This window comes from Anopheles cruzii, chromosome 2 (assembly GCF_943734635.1).
Source record: "Anopheles cruzii chromosome 2, idAnoCruzAS_RS32_06, whole genome shotgun sequence".
Lineage (NCBI taxonomy): Eukaryota > Metazoa > Arthropoda > Insecta > Diptera > Culicidae > Anopheles > Anopheles cruzii.
This window is the reverse complement of record NC_069144.1, coordinates 29,258,085-29,270,441: the sequence shown is the minus strand read 5'-3', so window position 1 is coordinate 29,270,441 and position 12,357 is coordinate 29,258,085. Positions and strand designations below refer to the sequence as shown.

The window sequence follows — 12,357 nt, the reverse complement described above, 5'->3', positions numbered from 1 at the left end:
CGAGCGGGAACCTAAACGTAAAACCGTAACAACCGTCATCCTTTATCGCCCCCCAAAAGCGTATGGTGGACAGTAATTTGCGGCGGGGCGCACCAAAGAAGAAAGGTCCCAGGTTGCACAACCTCCTTTCGGCGGGCCTGGCGACAATTTCACAAAGGCGGTGTGCATTCCTGTGGGGAAAACGGAGTGTGCGGCGGCGGCGGCGTATGGAGATCATTTTCCCGGAGGCCCGGACCCGGATTAAACGGTCCGAAGCAGCCCGTGATCATTATGGCCAACAATTACGAGCGAAAAGGGAACGGAATGGAAGCCGGCGCACCGACGGGCACATAAACGAACGTTTGATATAAATTCTCACTGATGACGGCTATTACCGGAGTCAATAGGACAGGGCGAATTGATGGAACCGCAAATAGTCGCCGGTCGCGCGGCATTTGGTGGAAATATTTTCTCGAAGCTCGGAGTGTGATGAAAATTTACGTGGGGCAGCCAAAATTATTGGCATAGTCGCATTGGCAGTGGGTTCCACAGCTGGTGAAGAGTTGTGGGGCGCCCTAGACGAGGTGTATTTTTAAAATCGAATATCAAACTAATCTTTTATTAGCTTTTCATGGCCGCAACTTTATGAGAGGGCACAATAATGATTGGAAGTTAAGTGCTTCGCTCCGTTGCCTTCGCATCGCAGAAGGCGGGCGCCAAAATGCATTTCCCAGTTTCTTTCGCCGCCAGCCGTCAGCAGTTAAAATAACAACACACTCACACACGCCGCCACGGTTATGTTTTAATAATTTATTAAACAATTAAAAATATGCTTTCGCTTCCACTGTATAAGAAGTTGCCTTACTTTAGTAGACGACTTTGCGCTGCAGCTTACATCGCGCTCGTGAGGATTTATTTCGCGTATTCCATATTTACCGATTTCGCCGCTGCTGCTTCGCTCTATGCTCCTATTACTACACGGTTTCGATTTTGTTCGCATTAATCTTGGTTGGGAGTCCCCTCGCGACCCTCTGGCGCACTTGCGCGCACAGTAGAGGCGCAATAGAATCTAAAATTTTCGGCCCAAGCTCCTGGACACACTTCCAAAAGACCGGGAGACCGAAAATGACGGATACGCAGCACGACGCACCAGAGCCTTTCTTTTTTGTTCGTTTGTTCGTGTTTATTTATAGGGGTGTCAGTGGCCGTGTGTGTGTTTCGTGTTTCACACACGAAACCAAACCCGAAAAAAATGGAGTAAAATGTGCAAAACAGTGAACAAAATCGGGGAACAAAGCCTAATGGGGATCGTGTGTCCGGTCAGTTTGGTTTCGATGGCTGTTGTGTCACTATTATTGCCGCACGCGAAAGCAATTCTTAGTTCCTTAGTGTTTTGCTTTGTTTCACTAACTGTTACCCTTTACAACGCGAAATAAATGAACAATATTCGTATACAGTCTATGTATCTGTTAAAACCAGATCAATTTTTAACCCGCTTTCACCCATCCTTATAGCATTCTTATAATGTTTCCTTGCTTTGCATCCGACCTGTTGCCATTTGCGTTGTGACCGGGCGGGGGGTTATGTTTAACTTTAGGTGCTGCTGTGGGCTCCCCTTGTGGTTTGGATTTTTGGAGCCAAAGGCCAGCTTTACTTCTTAAGTAGTGCACACAAAGCACACAACGTCCGCGCGGCTTCTGTGTGTGTCATGATCGAAAGGTTTGATGATGTAGATGCCTCTGCCTCTGGATGGCGATTTAATGAGCGTGGCCTTTTCGCACCTCGCCTCTCTGCCGGAGATTTCATTTCTGTCCGCAACACTCTCCTCTTCACCTTTTTTTTCCCGAGGATTCGGTGTTTACATTTTATTTCAGGGCGATCCTCGCCATTTGCTTGTCCTTAATAACGTTAAAAGGGTTGCTTTGTCCTATCTTATTGTTCTTCCGTTTGTTTCGCACACACGCACACACGCATATCCCTACACGCCTAGATACCGTAAACTGTACATAAATTGTGCTGCGTTACAGGAGACGAAACAAAGTCCCCGAAATATACACACACAAACACATAGTTCCCCACCGCCGATTCCAGAAGGTGGTCAAAAATAAATTACAAAACATTTACATTTGTGTTCCTTGCCCTTACACAGGTGCGCCGCCGGGACAAAATGTTGCAACGAAACGTAAACGTAAGCTGCCTCAAGAAAGGATTCCTCGTGTCCTGTGACTTGATATGTACAATCTGAACCTTGTGCGGGGTTGGCGGGCGATCGGGCGATCGGTCGATCGGCCTGGTCCCCATTGAAGGGGGTATGTGTGGGGAACCGGGCCGGGGGGAATTGTGTCAATCTCTCTGTACTCTATATTTTACACTCTCAACCTCTTGCCCTATATTACTACATAAGCGATCTATGTGAAAAGGAAAGCAGCAACAGCAAAAATGCAACTACTTTAGCGTTACTCTAGAGCGAAATGGAACCGAGTAGGTGAAATATTTAACAAGACACGTAATTTCGTTAGAAGAGAACAAATGAGAGCCCTTTGAGGAGTAATAGAACTAACTACATCGGTAAGCCTGGCGCTCCAGGTTCTATATCTTAAAATGAACAAAAAATAATAACCCCCGTCACTCTTGGTCCCTCCCGCACACGGGAGAGGCGGAACCACTGGACCAGAGGACGATGACGACGGGGGTTCGTATGGCATTCCGAGAGCGCACAGCGCATCCTGGGCACGTGTAGCGGGACATCGACAGGAAAAGGAATCGACATCGGAACGGAACGGAACGGAAAAAAGCACGGAACCTAACGGGCGGGCGGCCTAACAACTGGCGGAAGCGTAGAACTAGCGGAAGCGTTTGTTTGCTGCTCAATGTTTGTGGAAAGAAAGCGCGATGCGATCAGAGTTAGAGATTCACCTTACTAACACGCCGGGCGCCGCGGGGGGTAGGTAGGAAGAGCAATGTAAAATTAACTCTAATTACGTATAAAAGTTCCATCGAAATGCACCATTTAGAAAAACCTCTCTAATCATACTCATACTTTGCTGCGCTTGAGGTGTGTGGGTTTTTTGTTTGCTGCGGGCGCCATTCTGTTCCCGGCCATTTTCTGCCGTGCCATGTGTATATGATGAGGGGGGCTAGGATATTGTCACGTTGGTTGTTGTTCCTTTTCTTTTACTGATTTACCGATCCGTTTACGTTAACCTGTCTCTCTCTCTGGGTGGCTCCCTCTGTGGCTGCCTTTTAATGTCCTTCGCGTGTATAAAATATAGCCTACATACAACATGCACCACCGCTACCGGGGAGACTACTCTACCGACTACTACTCTATACTCCTTTTTGCTAAACCTTCCACACACCGACGTGTGTGTGTGTGCCGTCGACTAGAAAGAGAGCCACCACTAAGCCACCTTCCGATCGGGGATTCGGGGCAGGATAAGTTGTGCCATACGCAGCAGCAGCAGCAGCATCATCATCATATTGGGTAAGGTAGATATAGGTAAGGTAGGTGATGGAGGTTCTGCCGCTTCCGTAGAGTGTCGCGTCCCTCGCGCGCGTGCCTTAGAGTCGAGTTTTGAGTTTTGCGGTTTAATACTATTAAGATGCCCGACGGCTTCAGCTCGAGCCGGGTTGGCGTATTCACAGTTCACTTCGATTGCTGGGTGGTATCCATCGGGCGGTATCGGGGCGTACGGTCAACTATATCGGACCGTAGTCGCTGAGAGCTTGGCCCGGTTGCGGCCCCGGCAGCGTGACGACGACGGACACGGCACGTGGATCGACGACCGAGCCGGACCCGGCGGCGGTCAGGGTGGAGCCGCCGCCCATATCTCCAGGTCATACGTGGCTCAGCGGTCCCTGCTTCAGGACGTGATGGTGCAGATGGTGGTGACTGGTCGACGCCACGCTACCGACCGTCTGCGTGTACGGTGTGGCCAGGAGCGAAGCGGCGGCCGATCCCGGCACCCCAATGCCGGACGTGGCGTACGGTTGCGGAAGCGGTGGCCGTGGCTTAATCAACACCTGCCCGGCACCGGTTGGGTCCGGCGAACCGAACAACCTTCTCCAGAGCCGACGCCACGAGTCGACCGTTTTGCCGGACCAAATCCACACGCCGGACGTGATGCCGACGGCCAGCGCCATGAAGTACTTGAGCATCAGCACCGAGTAAAGTGGCTTCTGACGCAACCCACCCGGGGCCATCTTGCACGGGCAGGTGAGCCCCGTCATCCAGTCCTCGAAGTAGGACGCCTCGTACAGGTGGCACCCGATCACGATCGTTGCCGGCACCGTGTACAGCACGCTGAAAATGCCGATCCGGATCATCAGCTTCTCGAGCTTGTCCGCCTTCGAGCCGGCCCCGATTCCGCCCTGCTGCTTGATCACCGACCGGATGCGGAACAGCGACACGAAGCCCGCCATCAGGAAGGTGGTCCCAACGACCAGATACATGAACAGCGGAGCGAGCACAAAGTTCTTCAGGTGCTCGACGGAAGTGTTACCGACGTAACAGATCCCGGCCACCGGATCACCATCGACGGCCGGGCGTAGTAGCACCGAAACCGTTTGGACGGTCGGGATAAGCCAGGCGGCGAGGTGGAAGTACTGCGAGTGCTTCGAAATTGCCTCGTTGCCCCACTTGAGGCCGGCCGCCAGGAACCAAGTGAACGACAGGATCACCCACCAGATCGACGAGGCCATGCCGAAGAAGTACACCATGATGAAGATCAGCGTGCAGGAGCTCTGGCCAGCGGCCGGGTACTTGATCGAACGGCCGTCGCACGCAATCTCGTCGTGGCCAAGGAAGAGCCGGGTCAGGTAACCGCAGGATACGATAAAGTAGCAAGCGGACAGGAAGACAATCGGCCGCTCAGGATACTTGAAGCGCTCGGTGTCGATGAGGAACGTGGTCAGCGTCATGAGCGTGCTGATGCCGCACAGGCCGGACCAGAGCGCGATCCAGATGCCGGCGAAGTCCTTTTCCTCCTGCGTGAAGAACGCTCCCCGGCACGGGATCGCGCAGTTTAGTACGTCGCCGACCCTTTCGACACTTTGGTTGCTGCTTGCCGGGCTGCTGCCGGGGTGATGGTGCAGTAGCGTTGTGGTGCTGGTGGCGGTGCTGATGCTGCTGCTGCTGCTGCCTTCCCTCCCCAGGGGCACCAGTGGCTCCCGGCACCGGCACATGCACTCCTTTGTTCTTTCCCCTGGGGGATTTTGGCAGTTTTTTGAATTCTTGCCCTTACACTGCTTGCCCTGCGGGCCCTGGCCCCCCTGGCTACCCCCGCTGCTGCTTTGGCCTCCCGACGAGTGTGACTTTCGGGTCGGTTTGCTACCCGAGTGGCCGCCGCCCGAGGAGCCGCCGCCACGATCGCCACCGCCGTGCTCGTCATCGGTCGGCATCTCCATGCAGAGGTTGTCACCGTCGCCAGCCACCGGCAGGCTCTCGCAGGCCATCCGCTCCGGCCAGCTGAAGCTGTACTGCTGCATGATCGGGGCGCACCCGGCCCGGGCCCGCTCGCACACGCTCCGGCACACGGGCAGCGGCTTGTGGTAGTCCTCGATGCAGATCGGCGTGTACATCGAGCAGAGGAAGAACTTTAGGTCCGGCGAGCACTTGATCTCGACCAGCGGCCAAAACTGGTGCACCTCCAGGCCCGCCTCCTCCTGCGTCTCGTGGTTCATCTCGTTCGGGAAGGACGTCAGGTTGTAGCCGATCCCGCGGCACATCGGGATCGTGATCTCCTCGCAGCGCGAGTTCGGATCCTTCGGCACCGCCGGCACGTGCGGCATCGGACTGACGCCGGAGTGGTAGCTACCACTGACCGCACTAACCAGCAGGAGCAGCACCGCCGCCGCCGCCGCTGCCATCGCCCGGAAGCTTTTCGGCCTCCGATTCGGCCTCGGTGTCGTCATTTTACCGGAGTCGGTGTCGCCTTTGGAACGACGGTTTTGCGGAGCGCTCTCGCACCAAACACCACCCGTGTCCTGCTTATTGCTGCCTTACACGTAATTGTAGCTGTCCTCCCCTTGCGGCGCGTGTGCGTTTGGTGGGTGGACCAACTTCCTTAGACTGTCTCGGTCACACCGCACCGCACATCTCCGGGGAAAGTGGGAAGTTCGCTGAAACTCGTCGTCAACTCAATCTGGAATCCTGCGGGGAGAACGGAGAAAGGAAGAAATAGAATGTTAATCGGAGTGTCGAAGGTCGGGTCGAAGGGTACAGATTATGAGGACTTTTCTTCGATTGCAGAGGCGTGGTGCATCATGAGTTCTTGCCACAGGGCAGAGCGGGCAATAAGGAATATTACCTGAAAGTTATGCGCAAATAATTTTGCAAGTTATGCTAGAATTTTTGGCCAAAAACAATGCCACAGCCACCGTATTCCCCAGATCTGACTTTCTCCGTGATTTTTTCTTGTTCCCGAAACTGAAAAGCCCCATGAAAATTAACAAGATGATGATAATGATGATCATAAGTTCCACCTCTTACCCCTGCATAGGTTTGAGAAGGACGGATTTATCTATCTATCTAGGACAAAAAGTGCTTCGAGGATCAAAAAAAACAACCTTGGCACAGTTGTATGTGAGGACGATTACTTTAAAGGGGACAAAATGGATATTGATGAATAAATAAATTTCATACACTGGAACATGTCGATAGAGAAATGACTTCCTTTTGGTGTCTTGCGATCAACAGTCCACACATGGTTTTTGGGGTTTCCTGCTGTCTTTCGTTCAGTTCATGTGGAACCCATTTTTCGGTCTTCTAGACTATGGCCTGGCAGGAAGTAGGACGTAGGGAGATGGTTTCTTGAGTCACATTCAACTGATCCACGAGTGGTTCCTGCTTTTGGGTGACATCTTGGTCCAAAAGTGCTTGCAGCTCAGTGTCCTCGTACTTTTCCGGAGGATGAAAGAACCAAGGTTTGTCAAGGGCATGTTCACCGTAAGCTTCGACAAGCAATCGATGCGAAAGTTGACATATTCAAACGTCCTTAACGGTTTATTCGCATGAGTTCTCAGTTCATCGGGATGTTATGCGTCCAAAAGCTATGTATTGTTGCCGTGTTCGTCCGATCTTTGAGTAAGTTTGTGTTGATGTTTGTTGTTTGAAGTGACAACCTAACCTGAAACTCAGAATCGGTGCGTGGTCGTCCATCACCGGACATAATGATCCCTTACTAGCTCTCTGTTGGATGTATAACAATTTCTCGTCACTTCTTGACTGTAGTATGTCCCTTGATCAGTGTCGTGATGTGTTTGCTTTCAGTCTTCTTAGTAACTGTTTCATTCATTTTACTGTGTAATTCTTGTATTCGTGTATATTTCCCTTCACAGATCGGTTTTCAGCTTCTGCGTTCGTTTCGCCAGTTCTGGTAATGTCTGTATTAGTTCTAGTTCTAAGTTATGTTCAGTTGTCAATTGCCATTTAGTTGTTGACTGGTTAGTTTAGTTACTGCTTTTTTTGTAATAAGTAAAATAAATAAGTATTTTGCAGACCAAAACTTGTTTTGTTTCAAGTTCAAATTCTTTGCCAGATGTTAAAATAAGTATCAGTGTTGCCAATGAAGCACTACGATGAGGGTTAAATTGACAGCTAGAGCCATCGGTTAGTGAAATCCGATTTCGTAGTTGCACACCAGGCAAAGACCGAAACACTTCACTGTAGTTCATCAGCTTTTTGCACCAAAAGTGGCAGAGTACTGCTGAGGGCGGACTTAAGCAATCCATGCTTGAATCATGGCCTAGGAGCAACATACCATCGATACTAGAGGACAATTAAACCGAAGCACCAGCTTCGTTTACCTCGTTTGGGGGCTTCGGAAACTACGCCACGAATATCCGACAGGGAACGGTCACAAACGATTTCCCATACGGTCGCTGCCGGGTGACTGGAGACTGTAATCCACCGAACGGTTAGTGGCGTCGGTGACGGACGGACGGACGGACGGACGGACGGGAGCAGTAGTGTAATAAGTGCCAGTCGCAACGGAACGGAGACACGTATTGCAAACCGAACCGACGGTCCCGACGGTCGGTTGGACGGATAGGACCACCGCATCGCATAGACCGGCTCTGCCTGTGTCGCTCGTCTCCGGGGAACGGATGACAACATGTGTGCGAACCGAGGTCCTGTCCGCCCGGTCTGGGTGGGGTTAGTCTGTGGCCGGGACAGGCAAATGAATGGATCCCCTCTCGCAGGGAGAGTGAGTTATTTCGATTAAATGGTCGTCGTCGTACGGTTTAATGCGTAAATGATGTGGTATTCGTGGTGCCCGGGTCCCTGGCCCTAGTCCCTCCCCCGAGACTACCACCATCGTCCGGGAAGTCAATTTATGGGCCCCGTGCGGTACCGGTTCCCGTTCCTTCCTAACGCGCTGCATAGCACGGGTATGGCTTCCTTGAAGACAATGCCGCGCCGGACCAAGATTGGGGCACCGACGACGACGACCGGGAAGTGGTCGGTGCGTGCCAAGGTGTTAAAATTATTACACAAACTGGATTCCGCCTGTCGCTAAGTCGCCGTTCACAATATCTTTCTCAAGGTGTTAGGCAAGGCAAGGCCCGGCCCGGCAGCGTTTATGGTGCAGCCAACAGCGGCGGCGTTGGGCGGGTTGGGTTACGGCCAGTGTATCGAGTTTCCCGGTGGATCCCCACAATCGTTGGCAAACACCTTTTTTTTTGCGCCACCGCCAACATGCTGCTTGCGGTCCACAACTTGACCCGCGTTGTTGATGCTCTCTGCAGGGATCTGTTTGCAAAATAAAACAGATCAGCCAGCGCGGGCCACGGGACATTGGATGGTAATCCAATCATCTGGAAGATTCCCCAACAGCCGGGACGCGACTAGAACAAATGTTAAACGTGTTGGGTTGCCTCCTGACAGAGTTTTTCGATCGACTCCTGGTGGTGTCTAGTCCGTGGCCAGGTCTTCGGCAGGCGTCTATAGCGAAGCGTGCTTCAACCTGGCAACCTGGAGTGTGGTTTCAACATCCATTTTCACACCCAACAACGGGTCACACTCTCTCTTCTATCGGCGGCTATCAGAGTTTATCCCCTTAACCGCCGAGTAGCCCGCTCCGGGCTTTGCAGTAAACCTCTGCTTCCTTTTAAACGGGCTCAATCCACTCCATCCAACGATCGCCACCTCGCCGTCTGGTACGTCACCGTTTTCCCTAGACCACCCCGACCCGAGGAACTACTACGGGGAATTTGTATGGGATCGGAGGTCATATTTGGTTTTAGGAAGAATCTACGAACTTTTTTCAACATTTTTGTTTTTTTTGTATGTATTTTGATTAAATTCTATTCAATGCACACGTTCGAGTACTGTAAATAACCTCTTTTCGATGTTTTAAGATATTGAAACGCCTGAGCTATGCAATCTGCATGACACCAGAATGTTTTAATGCATAATCGTCTGCAAATATCGAATTTCCAATAAAAATCTAATGTATTATGAGTGCAAAAAAGGATATAAAATGATCGAGGAGGTTTACCCATTGGAAGTTTTAACAACTTACTGGAAAAAGTTTAAAATTATCCAAATTTTAAATGTAATGCCTAGTTTAGGCGAAGGCGAATATTTGATTATTATTTTTATATCAAAGAGCGATCCGTTTATGCCAAAGAACGATTTCGACATTGACAGATGAAATAAGAAAATATAACTAAAATCGTCATCGTTTTTAAAGTTGGTTTATGATCGCCTATTCCCCATAGTTGCAAATATTTTCGGGGGTTCGAGTTTCTTAAGCTGTCTTTGGGGTGTGCGATTGAAGCTGTCTGTGAGTCATCGTTCGAAATGCGTTCTTTCTTCGTCTGTTGATACGAAGCAATGCGTGAAGCAATGGTGTAGATCAATAACCGTGCTGCTGCTGCTGCTTCTCGGTGTGCTCAGGTGCATCCTGGCCACATGCACCATATGTCAACCGCTGCCGCGGTTCACACGTGCCCCGGGAACGGGTTACGAAAGGTATCGTTCGCTTGCCTTCCCCTTCACGATGTTTCAAGAAGAAGCTACCGGGGCTCTGCTTTGGCAGCGGATCTTCCACCGTACCCTGGAGCGGGCCGCGAGTGAAGAACATTAAATTTTATTATCTGTAAACTATTTTTATCGAACTCACGAACTCACTACTGCACGGTTCGGGGAACCCGGAAACGTGCAGCGCGGTGGGTAATGTTTGTCTGTTCGGAACTCGGGGCTGGAGCCGGAATGGAACCGGGTCGGGTAGATCGCTAGTACGGCGCAGCATGAACCAACGGACTCCGGACAACAACAACAACATACTCTATGCTGCAGCAGCATGCGCTCCCGATCGCGTTGGCTCCAAATCAAACCAGATGCCGGCGCACGGCGGCTCCTGCCGAATGATGATGATACACGGCGACGGTGGGCTTGTAGGAAGCGGAGCCACGGATCACCGGGGGGCGCATCTTAGACGGCGAAAAGGTAAACATTGGCCCAGATCGACATGAACAGATCGCAGTGGTAGTGGCTGACCATGTTGTCGGAAGCAAATGGAGTGCATTCGAGAATGCACCAGTGCCTTTGCTGCACCGGAGCCCGGCACTGCAAATCCCCAATCCACCAATCCCCGTATTTGGCAATTTGGTTTTTCTTATGCCTTCGGGTCTTTATTTGGTCGACAAATAGGCGGACACAGATCGGCAGCGTGGCCCCGGTAAAAACAATAAACTAAATAAATATGGTTCTAGGCAGAACGCGGGCGCAGGAAAGTCGAAAGTCGATGCACGCAACCGCGAAGTGATGAAATATCCACAGGAAACGCGCAGTCAACTGCTGGACTGCATTACCCAACCGGCTGGCCACGGCGCACACGTGGAAAACGCACCCGGTTCGGGGATTGGGGTTTCCCGGAAAACCCGAAAACATCCATATACCCCGCACGTTAATTGTATTTTAATTACCAAATAAACCAGTTTCACATTACTTGCCCTCGGTTTAGTCCGGGACTCCGCATCGTGGTAATGTAATACCGAACGGCCCAGGCGGCCCAGCACATCCGGAAATCGGGCATCGGGAAAAGGGATATCTCCCCGTCCGGTCGCGTTGTCAGTGCACCGTGGCAGAGAGAGCATTAACTTGCTGTGTTTGGGGTGGCGTGGAACGTAATCGAATGACTGTCAGTGCCGAAAAGGTTTACGCACAACGTTGCCGTTGCTAACCACACTAACCCCATTGCGGTGCACTAGATACTCCGGCAGTCGCTAGTGAGTAAAACCGGAAACACTGCTGCTGCGAGAGCGACGAAAGCAAGGCTGTGGGCCCCATTTACTAGCTCATAATACAGTGACCAACGAAACAAAGTTGGATTTTTTTTGGATAGTATGTGACATTATGCGTATATTGTCTTTCTTAAACGCTCTTTCAAGAGGTTGAATATAGGTTTAAGGTTCCAAGACTACAACTAATTGCAGTGATAGGTGAATTTAAGCGGTGCGAAACAAAGTTGAACTGAAGTTTTAATTTAAAGCTATTTTCTTCGTTTCGCTGTCTGTCATATGTGACGGTGACAGTGAATCGGGAAGCATAACAACTGGCGACGAAAGATATAATATTGGATAGAGCAACTAGAGTGGTAGCAGCAAGCAACGAGAATTAATGGTAATTAAGGCTAACACCAAGAATTATGGGCAAGAATCGGGCGAGGACTAATCCGCAACTAAATATTTTGTATCTCAGTTTGTAAGATGGTACAATCCTCCAAATGTTGTGAACTAAATGAAAGTTTGAAAGTGAAAATAAATGTGAGTTTCGACAGTAAAAACAATAGGAATATTGCAAAATATTTGAAGCAGTTGGCTGAATAATCAATGCTTATAAAATAAAGGTCGTATTCTTCGCATTAAAGCTAGTAAACTTAACAAATCAACACCAAAACGAATCGATAAATGCCTTAACACCTAAGATAGAAATCCTCTTCTATTTAAAAAAATTCAATAAACACTTCTATCAGACAACTCAAGTTCTTTCTGTTCATGTTGTTCCACGATTCATGCCAATTTGGCCGTGTTTTCAAAGAGTTTTCACTTTTAAATAAGACGATTTATAAAAAAGATCCTGTTTATTTTGCCATGTCCTGTATTCTCGGCAACGCTGCTCTAGGTTAATGAATTGTTGGTATAATTCGATTATATTTAAAAAGAGTAGAACCTTTCACTTAAGTTTAAGTATCAAATCACCATTGAGAAGGACTATCCACTAATCCACAGGACTCAAGTAGTCATGCAGTACCTCGAGGATGATGATATTAAAGTGTCACCGTATCCATAACAATGTCCAGACCAGCCAAACATTGAAAATCTGTGGGCATTGGTGTACCTTGGAGTATCTGGAGTGGCCAAAAATGGCCA

The 12,357-nt window shown here is 50.1% G+C and overlaps 1 protein-coding gene across 1 annotated transcript; it reads right to left on the bottom strand.

Annotated features, from left to right (window-relative positions):
• Positions 1–3,592: 3,592 nt before the first annotated feature.
• LOC128278810 (frizzled-2) lies at positions 3,593–5,892 on the bottom strand. The gene has a single exon (XM_053017538.1). It carries the CDS (start codon positions 5,890–5,892, stop codon positions 3,817–3,819), a length of 2,076 nt encoding a protein of 691 aa, XP_052873498.1. The 3' UTR covers positions 3,593–3,816.
• Between the last annotated feature and the right edge of the window lie 6,465 nt (positions 5,893–12,357).

Excerpts from the sequence above, each read along its gene's own strand:
- LOC128278810 (XM_053017538.1), bottom strand. The coding sequence starts at position 5,892 with ATGACGACACCGAGGCCGAATCGGAGGCCGAAAAGCTTCCGGGCGATG.